This window comes from Choloepus didactylus, chromosome 15 (genome assembly GCF_015220235.1).
Source record: "Choloepus didactylus isolate mChoDid1 chromosome 15, mChoDid1.pri, whole genome shotgun sequence".
Lineage (NCBI taxonomy): Eukaryota > Metazoa > Chordata > Mammalia > Pilosa > Megalonychidae > Choloepus > Choloepus didactylus.
Genome location: NC_051321.1, coordinates 46,193,932 through 46,217,186, shown reverse-complemented (window position 1 = coordinate 46,217,186; position 23,255 = coordinate 46,193,932). Strand labels below are relative to the sequence as shown.

Sequence of the window (23,255 nt, the reverse complement as noted above, 5' to 3'; positions counted from 1 at the left end):
ATTGCATAATATATTTAACCTACAGATCTCCATCATTCTGTGGTAAACCTTTAGCTGTTAATTACTTTTATTTATTAAGTTTTCTTTTATAAGACAGGAATAGCTTCATTGAATAGAGTAAAGAGACCTACCTGCCTATCTGATTCTATGCCAAGTCTCCCTTCACTGGAAGCTTTTCCTATTAATCGTAACCCTTTCTTCACTTTCTGTCTATTGCTTCATCAAAACTGTCTCTTTCAGTACTCTTCACCTTGTCTCATATAAGCTGATATGAGGCGATGATAAAGAAGTGTTATCTTTTGAGTTTAGGTTATAAGGAGATATAAATGATTAAATTGATCTAACACTTGTCTTAAATTGATCTAATACAAATCCCATTTGCCATTTGTGTGCCTTCAGTTTTGGTTTGTTGAGAGACCTGTCTTATCACTAACATACTGCAAAAAAATTTATAAGAAACTTTTCTTGTGGGTATGAGGGCAGGTGTCAGAGAAAGTTTTAAATAAGAAGAAAGTCTTCATCCTTTCTCTTCCATACCCCTCCTCAGGGCACTTTTCATCACTATCAGTCACAGTATATACTCTCAAATATAGAGATTTTCACAACTGTTTTTCATGGGTTTTTCACTGTCACTGTTAGTTGGTTCTATCTTTTGTGCCAAATATTGCTCTTATAGGAAGGCTGATTTTGATGAACATCTGTTATTGGTTTTGTTTTTAAAACTGCTTTGTATTTTTTATTATAAGTGGAAGTATGTAGCAACAATGGAAAATTTTTTTAACTTACTCAGAGATCTGGGCTTGGGTCCTGGCTCTTCCAAATTTTTGGTTTGTGGCAAGTTCTTAATACCCTCTAAATCTTAGTTTTCTCATCTATAAACCAGGGGTAATATTAACTTATCAGATGGTTGTGAGGATGAAACATAACCCATGGAAACTCCCATCATAAGGTTTGTATAGCTAGTAGAAACTTAGTAGCTCATTATTTTCCTTTCTCACCTCTTAACAGTAATATTTGAGAATGAGTTTATGACGGTGGCCTTGAACAGTAGATTAAACATTTTAACCTGCCGAGAAAGCATGGGAACTTTAGGGAACTGAAGCTGCATGAAATTTAAAATGTTATTTTCTTTTGTGCTGTCGTGAGACCAGCTTCTTAGAATCATTTCCGAAACTATATCCCTCTCACCCCTTGTACCCTAATTTTACTTGGTTCCTTATGAAATACTCTATTATGAATTCTTGATTATTGACCATGTCTCCTTTCTAATCCATATTAAAGAAAGTATAAAATGTGACTATTTTCCTCATCAGTCCTCTTCTTTCTACCTGTCATGTTTGTCTTATCAGTGAGTATGAAATTATTTAGCCAGGATGCATATATGTGCACATCATTACTAAATAAATTTTCTTTTTAACAAAACTCAATATAGTAAATTTTGCCTTAAAGGAAAAGCTTTGTTTTGTGTTGAGCAGTAATAGGAAAGTTGATTTATTTCAGACACAGTAGATTGCAACTTGTTTATAATTGAACCTTCATGTGAATTTGGTTTTGAAATTCTTTAAAGGAAAGGAACTATAGAGGTGTGTTTTTCAGGATTTCTAAATGTATAATACAGGCCCACAGCTTCTTATTTGAAACTCTTGGAGCCATTAATGTTTCAGATTCAGAATTTTTTAGTGTTTAGGTAGTTAATAAGGAAGTATGTAATTTATATTACATAACACTCCAGAAGTGTTAGGGACCATACCTAGAATGTAATATATATTAAGTATATTAAGAACTACATACAATCTTACCAACTCAGATCAGATTCTGCTACAGCTGAATTTGCCATAAACTTAATGGAAAATTTTAGATGTTTAGAATGTTTTGGATTTTGGAATTGTGGATTTAGGGGCTGTCCACCTGTATTTATTTTTAAGTACAAAGTTTTTGTTTTAAATAAGTTTTTTAAGATTGGCTCATTTAGTGGTTGAAGTTACCAGGATGCTGATGACCAGGATTCTTTTGTAAGCCTGTTAATGTTTGTAAAAATGGCCTATTAATTATCAGTTAGCCAGTGCTTGATTGCAAGCATAATACCATTTTTAATAAGACAAATTTTAGCATGCTTTAATAATGCTAAATTGGCATTTTACTAGTTCTGTAATACTGAGTAGAGACTTAGTGGCTCATTATTTGAGCTTATCAAGGGAGAAAAGCCTGGATTAAAGAAATTTACTAAGTGTTGTGTCCTAGTATATTAGCATCATTCAGTTTTTTTCTTTACTTTTCCTTTGCCCACACTATTTCACTATTTTTAACATGTATCTCTTTTTAAAGAGTAGTTGGAAACTATGCATATTCAACTCAAAAGTGCAGATAATACTGAGAATAGTTGACTTTGAAACCAAAAATAAATTATATAGCATGCAAATTTTCTGTAAAAGAATTTTGAAGATATGGATGCAGCTGAATTTGCTGTGTTATATATTAGTGACATCACAAATTTTGCAAGCAAATTTATAAGCTCTAATTACATACACTTAATCTTTTAAGACTTGGTTTCCTTAATTGTAAAATGGGGGTAGTAACAGTAGTTACATCATGGAATTCTTAGGATCAAGTGAAATAATAAATATAAAGCACTTATCCTAATGCCTGGCATGTTAGAAAGGTTCAAGAAGTGTTAACTACTATTACAATTTTTCAACTGCAAAGTAACTTTATATCACTATTTAAACTTTTCTTTTAGATGTGCTGAAAGACATTATGACACCGCCAAATTTAACTGCAGAGGTAGGTATACATGTATTGTACCGTCTTGTGTAACTTAAAATCAGAAGTCTATATCTAACTGACATAGCAATAACGAAAAATCTGGATTAAGTGAGATAAATATTTTTCTTGAGGGTGATCTTAGAAAATTTGAGAAAAAGACTTAATTTTGCTATTGTGCTTTAGGAAACAAGTGTCACATAAATGTCAGTATTGTCAGAAAGACTAAAACACAGAATAGGTTGAGGATTAGGAGAACTTCGTAGAATAACAGCAGAATACCATGCACTGTTACGTGTATTATATGTTCATATAATATAGGGGTACATATAATATAGGGGTACATACCTACTGTTTAAGGCAGTTAGTGAATTAGAAATTACAGGAAGAAAGCAGACCTACTCTGTTCTTCTCTATCACAGAGAATGATCTAAAAGTGGCAAAGATTATAACAAATAATGAATAAGAAGAGTTTGATAGATGAGAGCAGGGAGTTGCTTTAAATGAATTCTTCTCCAGGCATAGGTAAGTTATATCTCAAGGCCCACAAAAACTTGCCATTGTATTTGTGGAACCACTTGAGCCAATAGAGAACTGGAGAGTTGAGAAGTTTGGGAGATGGTGACCTGATAGTCATAAAAGAGAGAAAGTGGGTGCTATGATCTATAAATTTACCTATTTGCTATTGATCCCTCCTGTAAATCTAGGGAGTTGGAGGTTTACAGAAAAATCATGCAGAGAATAGAGTTCCCATATACCATTCTATTATTAACACTTTAGATTTGTGTGATACATTTGTTAAAATTATTGGAAGAACATTTTATAATTATCCTTTTAACTATAGTCCATGGTTTACATTAGAGTTCCCTGTGTTGTTCAGTCCCTGTGTTGTTTTTTTTTTTAATTTTTATTCTAGTAACATATGTGCAACCTAAAATTTCCCCTTTTAATCACATTCAAATATATAATTCAGTGCTGTTAATTATGTTCACCATGTTCAGCTACCATCACCACCATCGATTACCAAACTTTTCCATCACCCCAGATAGAAACTCTGTACAATTTAACCATTAACTCCCCATTCCCTACCCTCACCCCAGCCCCTGGCCTGTATTCTAGTTTCTGACTCTGAAATTGCTTATTCTAGAAGGGACTTTTAAACAGATGGTTTGAGAATTCAGAAATACTAAGGACTGATATCCAGCATGAGTTCACCAAGAATGTTTATTTTTTTGGTGGATTTAGGCAACTGTTTACAAGGCAAAAGTGTGCTTCAGTTGAAGTTTATCTAGCTTTAAGTAGGCATTTAACAGATTTTCCTGGATATTTTTATGGGCCAAAGAAGAAAGGAAGAGAGGATGGTAGCATAGTTAGTCAGGTGTCTAAGTAAAAGTCCTTTCAATGACTACCTATAATTGTAGTCATTGTCTACCAGAAGAGCTCTCCGAGCACACCAAAGGACTTAATTAACTGTCTCCTGTACCGCGGTATGAATGACCTTGGTTGAAGATATGAGACAGGCTTTTCATATATTTAGATAACAGAAGGGTAATTATTACATTGGATATCAAATCAGGACTTTTAAGGATCCTAACAGTGTGGAAAGACGAATAAAATGAAAGGCAAAGACTATTAAGATGGAATTTAATAGGAATATACTTTAAACCCTATTTCTAGACAAATTTTAAAAAGTGAAAAACAACTCAGTTTGGGAAACAGTGTCTTGGGTTTTAAATAATTCATGTGAAAAGACCTGAAACTTCATTTGATAAACTTTTTGTATTTTTTTTTTTGTTTCTTTTGTAAATGCCTTTTATGTTATGCTAATAATGCTAATGTTTGCAAGATCACCTTTAAGTAATAAGCTGAGCATTTTCATTGTGTAAAATGCAATCCTTTCCCTTGTTGATTCTTTTAGTAGCCTGTACTTTCTTTGGAATATGTTTTGTAACTCGGATTGTTAAAAATGCATTGAGAGCCCTGAGAAGAGGCCCACGTGGCATTTCACTTTGGGTTCATCTCCACCTCTGATACATTGTTACTTGTGCTACTTCTCCATAGCATAGTTTCTTTCTGTATAAAGTGGGGAAAATAATACTTAGCCTCCCTGTCTAATGGGTACATTTGAAAGTTAGTGAGACATAGATTAGTAGAAAGGAGGCTATGGCTAAAACAGAAATGGAGCTTCCAGGTCTGAGATGAGCTGATTTAATGTTCTTTTGTATTTGGGTATTTTTCACCTCAATTTTTGCAGCATATACTCTTCTGACCCCAGCCAGTACACTTAGAATCTGAATGTCTAGATAAGTCGAGCTTCTCCAGGGGAGACCTCTAGCATTATTTTATTCCCAAGCCAGTACACTTGCCCAAGTCATGTTTGGTCCAGATCGGCTGCTTCCCACTGTGAAAATGCAGCTTTCCAGATTCCACTGACTTGAGATTCCCTGGGAAGAACCTGTGGGCTCATGGAGGAAACCAGTTTCCTATTAAAAAGGGAAAGGGACTGCACACAGTCCACAAATGCAAACTGATGATGAAAAGCCAAGTTCTCCATGTCACAGGAAAGAACCAGGACTGGCTCTCTCAGCAGACAAGTGAGCCCACGGAAGCTTGTCAGAACTCTCACCAGATGTCCCACCTCCTGTAGAGTATAGGGAAGGCATTCCTTAGGGACTAAGTGATAGTTGCTTTTGTATTTTTTTAGGAAATCAGACAAATTTGCAGAATTTAATCCAAAAGTTGTATGCTTTGAAAAATCGATCACTCCTAGGAATCTCTAAAACTTGAAATGCTCACCAAATATCCCCATGGGATTTTTGACAAAAATAAGGTCAAAGTTGAAGAAGTTTTATGATCACTTCAGTACCCATTAATGAATATTCTCTGTGATTTGGGTTGTTTGTTTTTTTGTGTGTCTCTTAACCTGCTGATCTATTTGAGGTCTGCTTGTGTTTATCAAACTTAGTGTTTAAAAAAAGAAATTTAAAGGATTTTTTTTTTTTTAAGATTTAAAAGTTTGCTGGCATGTTGTTAAAAATTTTCACAGTGAATGCTCACATCAATTTCTTGCCATCCAGTCTCATATTTCCTCTTTAGAGGGTTATTTGAAATCTTTTGTTACTTTTTAAAATATTTTTTGGAATAGCTGTTAATTTTACTTTAAAAAACAAGAGTTGTAAAAAAAATGCCTCCTTTTAAAAAATAACCCCTCCCTCCAGGACATGTAATTTAGCATCACAGTGCACAGGGCCAGGCTTGGAGGGCAAACCTCTGTGCAGATATGCTTTCTTTACAGTGATGGTAAAAGTTTGTATTTACTATGTATAAAATGTTGAATAAACAAAATGTAATTAAAAGAAAAGTTAGCAAAAGACTGTTTTCTGTTCAAAAATTAGAAAGTTATCACAATAAATTATTTTTCTCTGGAATTTACTTTTTCTGTTATTTAAACACCTCTGAAGTTCATATGCGACATTTCTAAAGTTAACCTACTTTCAATTAAAAATTCAAGAGAGTTTTTTTCTTATCCTGAAGTTTATCTTTCTATCACAGTTGCACAGTATCCTTTTGAAGATCATAACCCACCACAGCTAGAACTTATCAAACCCTTTTGTGAAGATCTTGACCAATGGCTAAGTGAAGATGACAATCATGTTGCAGCAATTCACTGTAAAGCTGGAAAGGGACGGACTGGTGTAATGATTTGTGCATATTTGTTACATCGGGGCAAATTTTTAAAGGCACAAGAGGCCCTAGATTTCTATGGAGAAGTAAGGACCAGAGACAAAAAGGTAAGTTGTATTTTCAGTTTTTTCTTTCTTCTGCCTAGATCTTAGAGTTTATTGGACAACAGATTTTTTTTAAAATTCAGTTTTATTGAGATATAGTCACGTATGATACAGTCATCTGTGGTACAATCAACTCTTCACAGTACCAGTGTATAGTTGTGCATTCATCACTCCAATCTATTTTTTGAACATTTTCTTTATACCAGAAAAAGTAAAAATAAGAATAAAAAATAAAAGTAAAAAAGAACACCCAAATCATCCCCCCCATCTCACCCTATTTTTCATTTAGTTTTTGTCCCCATTTTTCTACTCATCCATCCATACACTGGATAAAGGGAGTGTGAACCACAAGGCTTTCACCATCACGCTGTCACCCCTTGTAAGCTACTTTGTTGCATAATCATCTTCTAGGGTCAAGGCCACTGGGTTGCAGTTTGACAGTTTCAGGTATTTACTTGTGGCTATTCCAATATATTAAAACTTAAAAGTGCCCACCAGAGTGACCTCTCGACTCCATTTGGAGTCTCACAGCCACTGAAATTTTATTTCGTTTCATTTTGCATCACCCGTTTGGTCAAGAAGATGTTCTCAGTCCCACAATGTCGGGTCCAGATTCATCCTCCGGAGTCATATCCTGTGTTGCCAGGGAGATTTACACCCCTGGGAGTCAGGTCACATGTAGTGGGGAGGGCAGTGAGTTCACCTGCCAAGTTGGCTTAGCTAGAGAGAGAGGGCCACATCTGAGCAACAAAGAGGTACTCAGGGGGCCTCTTAGGCACAATTATAAGCAGTTTTAGCATCTCCTTTGCAGTAATGAGCTCCATAAGGGTAAGCACCACAATAGAGGGCTCAGTATACCAAACTGCCAGTCCTCAATGTTTGTGAGAACATCAGCAACAATCCAGGTGAGGAAATCCAACACTTCCACATTTCCCCCTTCTTCTCAGGGGGGCCCTGCATATATATGCTTGTTTTCTGCCCAAATTACTTTGGGATGTGGACAACAGATTTTTAAAAAATCATTGCTAACCCTTATTTCTTTTAAGTTTTAAAATCATTTACTGCCTCAACTTCCATATAAGCAAATGACTGATTCATTCAATTTTTTTGTTCCTGCCAGTATTTTTCCATCCTGCTAGCATGTCTTACCAATTAAGAGTATTGCTGATTTGGTCTTTTAAATAAAATTCTTATAAAGCATTTAAAAAAAAGATGTTAATCAAAACTAAGCCTGATATTTCTGAAGCTTGCTTGAGAAATAAGTGCCTTTGTGTAATAACTTGAATGCCATTACCTAGGAAAGTATGGTCTTTTATAATACATGAAGATTATTTGATATGAATATTCATAAATATAGTTACAATTAAGCCTAATCAAAGGTTCCACTTCACTTATTTAGAAAACTAAAGACTACGTTGAAAATCAGTGAGAAATTTAATTTGTGTAGTACATTTGAAAGCAAAAAGCAAACTCTTGGGAGAACTTTTATAGTGATTTTCAAGGGATTCATTTCTTTGGATGGTAAGTATAGCAAAACATATTAACATTTAATACAAAGAAGTTTTGTACATTTCTCCATTTCCAAGTAGGACAAAACTCAAACCACTCCAGACAGATGGAAAAACTAATTTAGAGAGCTCTAGGGAGGGAGAAATCACAACTGTATTTCAGTAATTGATTTTAGTTTTAATAATTTTTATACTCAAGAAGTTTCTCCTCCAGTTTAAGCTAATTTTTTCTTAATTTCAAAACAAAAATAGTGGTAATCATATCCATTTTTGAGTTGTGTAGTTGCATATTTTCATTGATTCCTGGTTTCTTTACTCCTTCTTCCTAACATGTTTTCTAACTCTTTGTCTTTGTAACTTAAAAAAAAAAATTATTTTTAGTGATGCTGAAGTGCTGTGTTTTGGTGATCACTTACAAAGTTGAATTTTATATTAGTGCATGATTTCTGTGATGTTGAAGATTATGAGATTGCCTTCCTTTTCTGTTTACTCTGCACCCTGAGATGATAGCACTGGGATGAATTATAGAGCTGAGAACCTGAAGACGTTTGCTTTGGTTTGTCCCTTCATCATCTAGAGGGAAGCAGTTGCTCTTACTAAGTAAAGTATAGAAGACAAATTGTTCAGAATGTAAGTGAATAAATGTAGGAGCTTCATAGGGAAGAGAGATTGATGGGGAGAAAAGCACAAAGAAATGGGCAAATTAAAATACAATAGCAGAATCAGTGGGAGAAATTTAAAACAGGATTGATGAACAGCAGACATTCTGGTAGTAGAAAAGAAATCTAGTAATAGATATTTAACACAAAAATAGAAAAGTTGCTAATGTGGAGATGAGCATTAGATTTAAGCTAGGGCTCTTAATCTCTTTGTGTTATGTACCTTTTGAAAATCGGATGAAGGCTATAAATGTTTTCTCCTGAAAAATGTGCATGGTGTATGTAAAACATAAAAGTTTCCTTATAATTTTTAATTGTACTGAAAAGTATTGTTTTACATAGACTGTAAAAGGGATCTTCATAAGAATGATGTCTCATTTTTTTCATGCAAAAATCAGTGACCACTACTTGAAAACAATGAATAAATCTGAGTGGTACAAATTAATCAAAACTAAGGTTTTTAATTCTGTTCAGTAGTAAATTTTAATGAAATAGCTGCTATCATTTAACTTTATTTTTGTCTTTAACTTTGCAACTTTTATGTCATCTTTGGTATCCAGTCAATTTGGACTTGATTTTTGGTGAAAACAAGTGCTGAAAACCCTATCTCAGGAAACAATGAAAGAGCAAATGGAATCTGTAGATTCTTTTGTCACATAAAAGTGGGCTTGTGTCAAGAAATAAGAATTCTCTAAGACTTTTTACATAAATTCATGTTGCATAGTTTTCTTTGCCTTCAAGTTAATGGGATCATTTTTGGGGGGGCAAGGTTTGTATCATTAATCCTATGTTAGGAAAGAAAGGACTATAAATCCACATTTCAGTTTTTAAGTTCGAAGAGTTAAGCTTTAAAACCATTTGTATTTCATCCAGTTAACTATAGTATCTGACAGTTGAATTTGTCTTCTGAAAGTCTTGTGTGCAGCAAAGAAATTCATAGTTGTTTGCATTTCTTGACAAAAACTTTTTAAGGAAGCCTTGGTTGAAAGACTTGGCTTTCATGAATTTAGCAACTTTTACAACAGTAGAATTTTCATGACAAATCTTGTACAGGCTATGATTCAAACCTTGGTTTTCATGATGCAGTAGAATATTTTCACAATAGATAAGATTTCTTTCAGGACTGGTGGTAGAGTTTTGTACCCCAGTGCATACTGATGAACAAAGCAGTGAGTCACAATGACATGTAAAGCTTCTGTCTTTACCAGAGCAGCAAAACTGGATGTGTTGCTAGGCACTAAGGTGTAGTATATGTGCTACAGGATACTGAGAAGTATTTAGGTATAGATTTTTGGCAAAAAAAAAAAAAAAAATCACCATTTTGAAAATGTTGATTGTCCTTGAAATTTCCAAAAAGAACTCCAAAATAGGAGTTACTCTTTGTGTCACTATGCATGTTGTTGATGAAAACTAGTAGCTGGCTCTACTAAGAAGTAGTAATATGCTGAAGGGAAGTCATAGTTAACAACAATCTTTTCATGACCTGTTTCACAGTTTTAGAAAAAAAGGTCAGATTTGTTTTTGTTTTTGTTTTTTAGTGGATGAAATTGTATGCTAGAGATACTGCAGCAGTCTTGTTTTTCTCCTCCAAGCTACAAATCTAGCTTTTTCTAACTTAAGCTGCCTTCTCACTTGTGCTCTCCCTTCCTCCCTCACCTCCTTCTTACACATACATACACACACTCATATACTCACACAGCTTACAACCTATTTGATATAGTTTCCTTTTCAGAATAGTTGGCTATATGCCTCTAATGGTGAGAACTTGCTACATAAGGAGCACTTGGGATTTTACATCATGTTCAGGGAAGAAAATAAGACCCAAGGATACTTAATCTTTATTACACTTTATTTTCTTTATTACCAGTTTAAGTTAGATCCAAGAGAAGACTCCATAATCAAAGAGTGAGGTTGGGAAGATATTCTAGTCATTACATCTGGTAATATTATCAATTATATATTATTCTGCCCAGATATAGAAGTATTATTTATCACTGCACAGTTATTTAAAGTAGAGGGATATTTCACTCATATAGTTTGCCATAAAAAGTTTGTTTTTAATTCAGAGAATTTTTAAGAGTTAAAAGGAATGACATTGAAAAAATACATATTTTGGGGGAGGGTGTGTTTTTAGTCTTTTGCTTCACCTTCTCCCCCATCCCCCCAAGATCCCATCCATTAGTAAACTTCAGGTATAGGCCCATGAAACCTATTAGCTATAAAATAATTCTTTTTCTCTCTAGAGGTAAGTTAAGAATATTTGATGAAATGGCAAGCCCCATGGGATGTTGTTGTGATGTAGGGACAGAGTGAAAAGATAGTAGGGGTAGGATTTATAGAAATAAAATGTAAAGCCTATGGTGTCATCTGATAGAAAGTTAGTTGGACCTACTTTATTAGCAGAACTGCTCTGTACTGGTTGGAATCTTCCCCATGTGAAAGGTGATGGGCTGATAGTAAATTGAAATGGAACTGTGTCCATACTGTTAAGGATGTACTCAGTAAAATTTTTATGTTTAGCTGCTACCCAATATTAAGACAGAGTTAAGTATGTAATATAGCCAATTCAGTCACTTCTTTTAGCAGCTTGGAGTCAAAATAAACCATTGAAACTTGCTATTTCTATCTCAAGATTAATTAATATATTTAGACCATGTTTTGGCTGAATTATTTACAGGGTCTAAGGAGTATCTTAACGTGCTTCTCACATGTTTATTTAAAAAGGAAAAAGAAATTTATGAGCAGATGCTGTTGACTAAAGTGTATATTTTAACATACAGTGGAGTTTGTATTTTACATTGAGACAGCATTAGAAAACTAAGTATAAGGGGATAAAAGTCATAAGATCCAGACCTTTTTTTTTTTTTTTCCAGGGATGTTTATTTTATAGATAATAAAGTTGAGGCCCGGAAGATGAAGTGCCTTGATCAAGATTATCCAACCAGTTAATGACAGTACTCAAGAGTAAAATTTGAGTCCCCCAAGACATGGTTAAACTTCTTTCTACACTATCAAGTTCAGAAATCCTGGAGCTGAAAAAGAATTTTGAGACTGTTCAGGATAATTAGTCTATGAAAGGTTATGTAATGCTGATGAATTAGTCTAATTTGACAAGGCACTTCAGTTTATTCCCTTCTTTATAGATGCTGTGGGATTTTATGACCCCTGATTTAAGTAATAGAAGGAGTTTGAGGTTGGAGGTCTTGTAAATATAATGCTGCAGACTCTCTTAAAATCTTTGAGATTTTAATTGTCTTAAAACATTCAAAGGTATCATGTTTAATGGTTAGTGCTAGTGAAATAATGTATTTTTAACTTTCAATGGATAACCAATTTTGTAAGAAAACTTAGCTGGGTATGTTAAAGCTATTGTTACACAACTGTGAAATTCATCCTGAGAGCATTGTCTTACAATAAATATGATTGATTATTCAGAGGAGTTTTATTCTTGAAACATTTGGTAATAGGTTTATTCTCTACTTGCCAATATTTCATTTTAGGTTGAGCCTGTGGATTTGCATTTCTTACAATTGTGAGCCACTATTACAGGTGGTATATTTTACCTATTTTGCAGAGTGTATATAGGATTAATTTTATTAGAACCATCTTTAATGTTATTTTGTTTGTATCCTTAATTTTAATTATAGAGAAACATTAAATTTAAGAAACTCGTGTTTTGATGACATTTATATAGGAATGGAATGTTTTTTTCTTGTTCTTTTCATAAAGAACAAAAACAGTCATGATGTTTTGATGAAGAATTTGTAGACTTTGCAGAGATTCTCCTCAAAATAATCCAGTGCAGAGCCTCAACATTGCCTCAGCAGACTTGGTGTGAATTAGATGTCAAAGTGGTGGGTGCAAGCTTACCATAAAGTGTGTCATTGTGTTAGTAATGCTCAAATATTACTTGAGGGTTTCAATATTGCAGAGAAGTCAGAGAACAACCAATACTTCCCATAAAAAAAATATTTTCTGAGCGTGAGATAACTGTTTGAGGGAAGATGTCTATCTTGTATTCAGTAATTTACTGGAAGGCAGCTATGTTACACTCCCCTGAGAGTCCTTCATTTGCATGTTTTATACTTTTGCTTTATGAACATGTGGCAAATTATTCAAAAGCAGGCTGTCAATGGGAATTTTTTCTCCAAGAAAGCATGCTTCAGGGCAACTCCTACTGTTGGTTCCTATTCAGTCGTGCCTCCACATTGTCTGCATCAGCACTTATACTTCAGTATTATAATCAGTAATTCACAATATTTATTCTGAGCTATGAACAAAGAGTTAAAAAAAAATCCTTAGAATGCTGGTAAGTATGTATTTTGGAAAGATTCCCCAAATTTCTGAGTATAGTATAGAAGTGTATTGTATGACAGAATGCTGGTAAGTATGTATTTTGGAAAGATTCCCCAAATTTCTGAGTATAGTATAGAAGTGTATTGTATGACCAACTTACCCAAAATCTCTGCTACCCTTCTCTCTTTCCCTTGTCCCCAGTCCTTTCCAGAGTGCTGGCAGGTAAAGTAAGCATTAATATTTATTTTATTTGATTGAATTTGAAGGAAAAACAATTTCAGGAGCTTTTATTTTTATTTTTCTGGTTTCAAATCAATTAATAGGGAGTCCCAATGTATTATGAACTCTTCACACGGGCGCATCTAGCTTATCTTTAATGAAGACTCAAATCTTCAAGAAGTAATAAATACTAACTTTATTCTAGGTGATTCCATAAATGGAAATGTTCTAGTTTTTCTGAGCAACAAATTTTTATTTCCTAACCTTATAACCAGGATATTTTTCCTCTAGCCTGTTTACTAAACTTCGCCATGCTGTAACCTAATGAAATGTTCACATTTTCTCATTTAAAACAAAACAACCCGTAATTGCCATCTTTTTGTTTTAAGACTCCTAAATAATGTTCTTATTTTTTTAACACATTAATTCTCTTAGGCTGAACTATGTTCCTCTAATATACAGTATTTAAGCTAGTCACCCAACCTATAGATTCATAAAATTGTAGTATTTTTGTAACTTGAAGGACCGTAACAATTATTCGAGACCTGTTCTAATAAAAGTGATAAAACAGATCTGCAAAGATCAACCTGTCCTAGGTCATTTAGTCTCTCCATGTAAGAACTCGAAACCGTATCTCCTAACCTCAAACCCAGTGTTCTTTCTACCATACTGTGTTCTCCAGTCCAAGTTCTTTTTTTTTTTTTGATCCCTGTGCCGGTTTGAATGTATTATGTCCCCCAAAATGCCATTATCTTTGATGTAATCTTGTGTGGACAGATGTATCAGTGCTGATTAGCTTGTAATTCTTTGAGTGTTTCCGTGGAGATGTGCCCCACCAAACTGTGGATGATGACTTGGATTGCATAATTTCCATAGAGGTGTTACCCCACCCATTTAGGGTGGGTCTAAATTAAATCACTGGAGCCCTATAAAGGAGCTGACAAACAGAAGGAACTCTCAGTGCATCTGAGAGTGACATTTTGAAGAGGAGCTACAGCCAAGAGGGACACTTTGAAGAATGCACAGAAGATGAGAGAGTAGCTGTAGATGAGAGAGTTTCCAGACAACTGTTGAAAGCAGACTTTTGCTCCAGAGAAGCTAAGAGACTGCAAACATCCCAAGAGCAACTAAGAGTGACATTTTCGAGGAGCTGAAGCTTAGAGAGGAACATCCTGGGAGAAAGCCATTTTGAAACCAGAACTTGGAGCAGACACCAGCCATGTGCCTTCCCAGCTAACAGGTTTTCCGGACACCATTGGCCATCTTCCAGTGAAGGTACTCGATTGCTGATGTGTTACCTTGGACGCTTTATGACCTTAAGATTGTAACTGTGTAACCAAAAATAAACCCCCTTTTATAAAAGCTGATCCATTTCTGGTGTTTTGCATCTTGGCAACATTAGCAAACTAGAACAATCCCCAAAGTAGAAATAGAAACTTTTAAAAGGAAGGAAAAAAGAAAAAAAGGCAGCTGCTTTGTAGTACATTAGATTTCTTTTGTTTCAGGTCACAGAAACTCAACTCAAAATAGCTTGAGCTAAGGGGGACATTTATTGATTTATTTTAATAAAAAAGCTCTACCCTAAATCTAGATGCTCAACAGATGTCAGAAATCTCTCTCTATTTCTAATCAAGCTAAACTTAGCTCTCTTTTCCTCTGTATATACTTTATTTCCAGGCAGGCTCTTTGCAAGTACTGGCAAGATATGGCTAATAGTAGCTTCAGATTTATATTCTACCTGCTTTGGCATCTGTAGTGGGAAGAAAGCTACCCTTCAGCAAAAATTCCTAGGTTGGATTCTGATTTGCATGAATTGGGGCATGTGCCCATCCCTGAACTGAACATTTATCTGGCCAAGGATTAGAGTGCTCTGTTTAGTGATGCTTTGGGTCATCAGCCTCAAGCTGATCAATAGGGCCCATTCTACCTGAGCCACCAGGAGAATGAAAGCTAAAACAAGGAGAAGAAAGGATACAGGGCAGAGAGGAAAATACCAGTTGTCTGCTTGATATTTATTCTTAAGGCTTCTGCAGATGCATCAATATTTGATGTGTTATAATCATTTCATAGAACTGAAGCACTGCAATACTCCAGATTTTAGAGATGGGACAAATAAAAACTAAAGAGGTTGTGACTTCCTTCAGATCACATAGCTGGTTAGTATGCATACTGTTTACTAGTGAAACCCAGGACAACTGAGTAAAAGTTTTAGACTGAGATTCACATTTAGGTTCAGATCCTGGTTTAGAGCAAGTTAATTATGTGCTCTTGGTCTGTTTTCTTACCCTTAAAAGGGAGGTGATAGTACCTATCTTGCGAAGTTGTGGTATCATTAGGGATATATGAAAAGTGCCTGGAACAGAGCCTAATATACAATTGCTAACACTATTATGTTAAAGCTTACCATTTATTTCTGAGTTTAGAAGTGCCAGTGGAAAGTTTACTAAGGTAAAAAATTGCTTTTTTAACTGAGGAATCTAGATTGTGAATTCATCTTAAAAGAGTAATCATATGCAAGAGAGATAAAACAACTCAGGTTAAGAAAGTAAATGGTTGATTAAAGATACATCAGGCAAATGTAAATTTCAAAAGCAGATGGCAGAATATCAGTATCAGCATTTAAAGCAAAAAGCATCAAACTGGCTCAAGAATGACATGTTTACATTAACACAGTGTACACTCCACAGTGAAGACTTAGCAGTGATGAACTCATATGCATTAAATATAACATCAAAATGTTGAATAAAGAAAAGAAGAATTGATAGAAAAGCAGTGGTAGTAGGAATTTTTAATATAATTCGTATCTTGCCAGATCAAGGCGGCACAGGATTAAAAGGATGTATAGATTATTTGAACAAAGTAATAAAAGTACCCCATAAAAGCTATTTGTTGAATTTGCTTTGAAAGTTTTCACCTTTATACTCTATATTTCATAATAAGGAAAGAACTGAAACTGTGGAACTGTAACCCATGACAGTTTTTGAAATTACCTATATAACTGCTTGTTGAGCTCTGCATCGAAAGTTAACACCTTTCTGTATATGTTATAATTTATAATGGAAATAACTGAAATTGTAGAACTGTAACCCATAACATTCTTTGAAATTTGCTCTCTAACAACTTACTAAATCATACTTTGGAAGTTATCACTGTTACGTATATATGTTAAACTTCACAATAAAAAAATGCATTTAAAAAAAAGAGCCCCATAAAATTTATTCTTCCTTTTCTTTCATCCACATAACAGTTTCCAAGATTAATCATTCATAGAAATAATGTCATTTTCCTTGATTAAAATTCAACAGAATTAGAGATTTAAATAAAGTTTAATCAAACCAAATCAGCCATTTGGAAATTTCAAACCACTTTCTTAAATAATTTTTGGGTCAAAGAGAAATACAAATTCATGTTAGAGATTACTAAGAAATTAGTAACAAGTAGGAGGAAGGGATTAATAAAGACAAAAATATAAGATAATGAATTAGACAACAGTAAACTACTTGAACCGTAAATCCAAACACTGTTTGAAAATGGCAAAAAAAAATCAATACGTCTCTTAAACTCAGTAAAGAAAAAAAGTAAGAAGAGAATAAACAGATGTTAAGTGTGAGAAAGGAGATAAAATTACAGAGTGGAGGAGACATTAAAATTATATTCAAATCTGTGCTAATTGGTTTAAAAATTTTAATGGTAAATGGGCAGTTTTCAATAAAAATATTAATAGTACAGGCTTCAAGGTGGGATTAAAAACTCTGAATAGACCATCCAAAAATGAAAATGTCTAGGAACCCTAAAAAAGTAGCTGACTGAATTGCGTTTCAGGAGCAATTACTATCAAACCTTAAAGCATCCAATAATTATGTTATCTATAGTGGTCCAGGTGTTAGAAAATACGTAAAACTTCCCAGATAGTTTTATTAAAGATAGTATATTAAAAAGTAGAAAACCTGAAAGTGTAATTTAGGGGCAAGTAAATAGTTTGGCCAAAAGTCTGAGTACATGGCCAGGGAGTTGGGAGGGGTTAAGACTGGAAAAGGAGGCTGGACTGTATATTTATGTTTTGATTGAATTATAGTGTGCCATAAATTTCTTTCTATTTGGGTAGGCACCAGCAATCCATTTAACATTTTAAATTAATGGTAATGTGATTAATCTTATAGTTTTATAAAATTAATCCAAGATGGTATAAAAATAGATTGAATAATAGATAAATCAGTGGCTGCCAGTTGGCTGTTAAAAAACTACAGGAGGTAACTAAACTAGAATGGCCACAGAAAACCAGAACTGATGGTTTTGCCAAAGGCAAAAATCTAGCTTTTGGCAACTAAATAGATGTGTAGGATAGATGAATATTTTAAATGAACTTAATCTTTGGTTCATCTTCCATTTGTGTGTGTGTGTGTGTGTGTACGTTTGTATATATGTATGTGTATGCCAGGTGGTTGATATGCTGCCTGGTATACCAATTTCTGATATCCACTCTGCTGCCTGGGCCTTTGCCATAGTGCTAGAATTCCCTCACTTCTCTTTTTTTATACCCTCTTTCTATCACTGCTGTCTCTGATGTATTTCCTTCACTCTAAAAGAAATGGTAGGATAGTGTATAGTGGTTGAGGGGAAGCTCTAGAGTTTGAGTGCTCAGGTGAAATCCAGTTCCATTACTTATGAGAGGAGACCTTACCTCATCTGCAAAATGGATTACCAGTAATACCACCTTATATGGTTTTATGAATATTAAACAATATATTTCTGAAGGCATTTGGAATAATGCAAAGAATATGGTAAAGGTCCAATAAGCAGTGGTGGCAATAGTTATTAAGAGAGATCTGGGTCTCTGGAACTGGAGAAAATAGTGAAAGGTGTCATTTACAGAAATAAGAGAGGTTTTTGTCTATGCAAGAATGTTACAGCTTCAGTTTTTGGATATGTTGTGTTTTAAGAAGTTCTGGGATTTCCAGGTAGAAATGTCCAGCCAAGTGTTGGAAATTTTGGTCTGGGAGTTGGGAGTTCTGGTCTGAGAGTTGGGAGTAAAGTCAGATTTAGAGTGGCAGGTTTTGGAGTTATCATATAAATATTGATGAAGTAATGGAATAGATGGGATCGATTGAGAGAGGAGATAGTGAAGATAACGTTATTGAAACATGCCCAGTTTGAGGGGCAAGAAAAGCAGCAGCTTCTAAGGGTAGGAGAAAACTTTAGAGAATATGTTCATATGACAGAAGTTTCAGAACAACTGCAAAGAGTTCAGCCAGGATTAGAACAGGAAAACTAGTAAATTCGGTTGTAAGGAAAGCATTAATGACCAGTAGGAAATCAGCCTCATAATAACAGCTGACGCCAGATTTCTGTGGGTTAAGGAGTAGAAGCTGCTTGGAGGTTTTGCTGTCATGTGGAGAGCGGGGATGATAGTTTGAGAGATACACAGCATCCAGGGAGAGTATGGGTTTTTGGTCTTTGAATTGTATTGAATGAGGGTTACCTGAACTATGTTATTAGAAGGAGACAGGTGGTAGAGAATAAAGGTGAATGCTAGAGAGGAAATAATTAATAGAGCACTTGCCAAAATGGAACTTTGGTGAAGAGGAAGAGATACTCTTCTAAAATATCGGTAGTGCAGGGAATTTTGAGGGTGTTTATATTGGATGACCTCAGGCTTCTCAGTAAAGAAGGAGCTGAATTCATTGAGGAAATGGTACAGGATAGAAAGGGAGGTGGGGTGCAACAAATGCTATCATCATTGTGGGCAAGAGTTTAATAAGTTCATACCAGAAAAGAATTATTGAATGTAAGGATTTCAAATTGGTGAAGCTGAGTGAAGGCAGTGGAAAAGTAGACTGGAAGGGGTAGTGGGAGGAACATGGAATAAAACCCTGAGCCCCACTTACTGGTCTGTAAACACAGGGAACTGATAAAGCAATGGCCACCTTCTGGGATGATGGCTAGGAACTTGGTGCTAAGTTGACTTGAAGAATGCTGTTTAGCTATTGGAATATACTGAAAGTTATATTTGAGAGAAAAGATAAGAATATAAGTGATTTTCTTCATAATTAGAGTAGAAAAGGTAAGTTAACACTTACAGGAAGTAGAGTTGAACCTGCTGGGACAAAGTTATAGACCAGTTTGACTTAAAAGTTATTGGTTAGAGAATAAAACAGTGATTTTTATTAGTCTTAAGTGAAAAATGAAAATTTTAAAAACATGTTACTTTTTCCTTTATAAGAGCTTTAAAGTTCAGTCCTTTCGTAGGTATAAAGTAAGTTTTGGAAGATCAGTAAATTATTAATCTCTTAGATTTTTAAAAAGACTTATTTTAAATCTTTCATGTTCAAAATGCTATAGGTAAAACATGCAGATTATATGTTGTTATTTCACATCCTAGATAACAGGGTGATTCATTGTATTGTTAAATTAAATTTTACTAAGTGTGTATTGTGGCCATGAGAGGTGAGACTAGAGCAAGGAGGACACATTCAAGGCTAGTGGTACATATACATTTGAGGCTTTTCAACTGTTATTGTTGCTGTTAATCTTGACATGTTGTATTTGAGGTGCTGACAAGCTAACGGGTAGGTAAGATACAAAAGCCTAAATATGCATAAATTGATAGTAAAATAATACATGTAATTATACCTACAATTTTGGTTCAGCTGGTATTCATACGTAAATTATTTGCCAAATGTTGACAACTAGTAGATTCATAAATTCTTTCTCATATTTGCCCACACTTTTTTGCTAAAGATTAACTGAGTGTATAAAACATCCACATTATGCGTATACTGCCAATCCCTTGCTTCTTGAGAAAAGTTAACACTTTGAAAAACCTTTTGACTATTGCATGCAAACTTACATCAAGAATGGAGATAAAGAGAAAAATGTCACCAATCCTTTCACTAAATTCCTGCAAATAACTTGACAAGCTGGATTTCTTACAGACTTGCATTGTCTTTTTAAAAAAATGTATTAATATTTTTGACTAGATTCATTTCGTTCAAAAATTTATGATTCAAAATATTTCCTTCCCACCAGTCTTCCGTCTGCTTCCCTCAACCTACTTAGCAATTCTGTATTTTATCTTGAGAAACAAGAATGACAAATTATTTCCTGAGGTGGCATTAAATAACTTGGTATAATCATTTTATGTAAACAAGTTTTTTAAACTTCAATGTTAATTTTTAATGTTAAGTTTTATAATAGCTCTTCAAAGTAGTTTATATTGCTTTAAGAAAAACACAAAGGAATAAAATTCCAGCTATTCCAAAATTCTGCCTTAAATATAGGTAGAATTTCTAAAACAGTTAATTAGCATTTGTGTTGCATTTTGTAGTTTTAGCGTGCTTTTGTGTGAACTGCATATGATGTTCCATATTCATGAGAATCCTGTGAAGAAGGTAGGGGTACTCTTGTATCATTGTCCTCATTTTCCTGAGGAAACAAATCAGTGTTTGTGTTTTGATGGTCAGCATTCAAATCCAAGTATTTTGACAACAGATTGTATGGTCTTTGTGTTATATCCAAAATCTTAAATCACTTATCTTGATGTGAAAAGGTTCATATCCATTTTTTGAAATTTTATATTTAAAAAATTGTTTGTAATAAAATTATTCAACCTTTAAAAAATACCAAGAATACTACTTAAATACCTGTGTGCCTGACATTCAACACATCCATTTTTAAACTCACATAAATGTGCTTTATAACTTATGTTAAAGGGAAAAAGTATTTGTGTCGAGTTTTTTTCTTAACACATTGGATGATATGATACCAGCAGTGACTTACAGAGAAATATTGCTTATTTTCCTTCTTGTATACAAATGCTCTATTTAAAGTACTGTTTTCTACAGTTCACTTTTAATTGTTAGACTTCTTAATGCTGTTTATTATTTGCCTTATATTTCTGAGTTAAATGCTTGAATTTTTCTAAAGTTGCATTGTGTAACAGAGGAAAAAAAAACCTTAGTTAAGTACCCTAAAACCTCATTTATTCAGCATCATTAGGAAATGCAGTGTTGCACACTTTATATTTTTCTTTAGCTAACTCAGGTTCCCCCTTTAAATACTATATTAATCAAAATGTGTATTTTTTAGCATTTATAATACTTAAATTTTCTGAAACATTTTATACTTCCCTGGTTTCTTCAACAAAGAGATATAGGACAGTGACATCTTTATGTACCTTTGTTATCGGACTGTTGCATATATTTGTGTCAGTTCTGTAATCCTTTTGTTTTGTTGGGCTCTAAGGTCAGCATCACTGCTGCTGCTGTTTTTGCCACTTAAAGGCAGTATTCCTCTGTCTGGTTTGCTGATAGGCTTTTGCTTGGAAAATAGATAACCAAGTTGGTGAGGAATTGTGTGTTTAGTAAGCGTCTATCAGTCTTTGTAGGGCACTCTAGGAGTAAAGATCACAGCTTTAGTGCAGAGGCCTTGGACGGTTATTTTGGATGGGCAGTGGCCTTTGCTTATTGGGTTCATGGGTAACAGTGTTGTGACCGTTGATTAACTGAGGTGTTTGATAATTGTATTTTAAGATAGAAAAGTTATTCTTATACTTTCCTTTGTATTGCTATTGCTCTGATTTACTCTTTTATTGAGCTGGATTTAAATATTAATCACTTAAGGTTAAATTTCTAATGTATATATGTACTAAAGTGGTTACAATACAGTTACCATAGCAATTTAGTGAAATAACTGTAATAGAACTTTTCTTTTGAATTTGGCTTCTCTTTTTTTCTGTCCACCAGGGAGTAACTATTCCCAGTCAGAGGCGCTATGTGTATTATTATAGCTACCTGTTAAAGAATCATCTGGATTATAGACCAGTGGCACTGTTGTTTCACAAGATGATGTTTGAAACTATTCCAATGTTCAGTGGCGGAACTTGCAGTAAGTCCTCTAAATTCTCATCCTTCCAGGGGTTGGAACACTTTTATTAACCTATCTAGAATTTTAATAAAAATCCAGAAAGAAATTTACCACATTTTGAATTTATGCAAGACAGGATATTTTTGAAGTATCTGAACTAATTAATTTGCTCAGTTGTTGAGCGCTTTGGCTAAGGAAGCCAAGAGCAGTGGGTTTTAATGTCTTTGAAGCCAAAGTATATTTATGAAAGAAATAATCTGTGCTGCAGTCATCAAATGCAGCCTAAATTCTGACCAGATGACTAACAAACCTATACCATTGAAGATCCAGCCTGCAAGTAGCAGTGAAATTCATCAATTTATTGGTATTGGAGCAGGGACCAATTTCTCACTATCCTAGAAAGACTAGATATTGACAGTGGTGATATAAAGGAAAAGAAGAAATGATAAGACATGGTGACAAGCTGAAATATAATGACTAAAGAAGAGGGTTTAGTCAGAGTGTGTGGAATGTTAGGAAGAACCTGGATTTAGATTTGAGTTTCAGTCCTAGATCTGTAATTAATAAACTGGATAACCCAGGGCATATCATCTACCTCTCTCTGTGTTTCCTTGTCAGTAAGAGGAAGAGATTCTGAAATCTGAAACTTTTTAGATTAAGGACTAAGTAGAGATCATGTTATTGACTTCTGCCTCTCATTTATTTCTCTCACTTCTCTTAACTCTCTAAACCCCTAATCTCAGTCATCCTGATTCTATTCTGCTTCCAGAGCTCCTAGTTAGACTGATAGGAAGCTTAACACCTGGATCCAAAGGAGAATGCACAGAAGGAAGTATTATCTAGTGCTGTAAAAGAAGAGACTCTTGCTTTTTTTCTGTAATCGAGTTTTATAATATTGGTTTCTACCTTGGAATTGGTCAGTCACATTTTCATGTTTTAGACATTTGTTTTACTAGCGTTTAGATTAAAATTTTTTAGTTTCTAAATGAGATAGCACGTCATTATTTCTTTTAATACCTCTAATAATATTACAATTTGTTAGCAGTTTTAGTTTTAGCCTTATCTTTTGCTTCTTGAAGATATTTCTAACTAATGTTTCATCTAGAAAATGAATTTCTTAATGTTGTTTATCTTTGTTAGATAGGTATGATCAGCTTCATGAG

The 23,255-nt window shown here is 34.2% G+C and overlaps 1 protein-coding gene across 1 annotated transcript in view; it reads left to right on the top strand.

The window, feature by feature from the left end:
- Positions 1–23,255, top strand: part of PTEN (phosphatase and tensin homolog) — an 86,680-nt gene that overhangs the window by 52,626 nt on the left and 10,799 nt on the right. Inside the window, exons 5-7 of the mRNA XM_037803898.1 lie at positions 2,738–2,781; positions 6,313–6,551; positions 21,972–22,113. Of these exons, the coding sequence (XP_037659826.1) occupies positions 2,738–2,781; positions 6,313–6,551; positions 21,972–22,113 (425 nt within the window). The remainder of the gene's footprint in view (positions 1–2,737; positions 2,782–6,312; positions 6,552–21,971; positions 22,114–23,255) is intronic.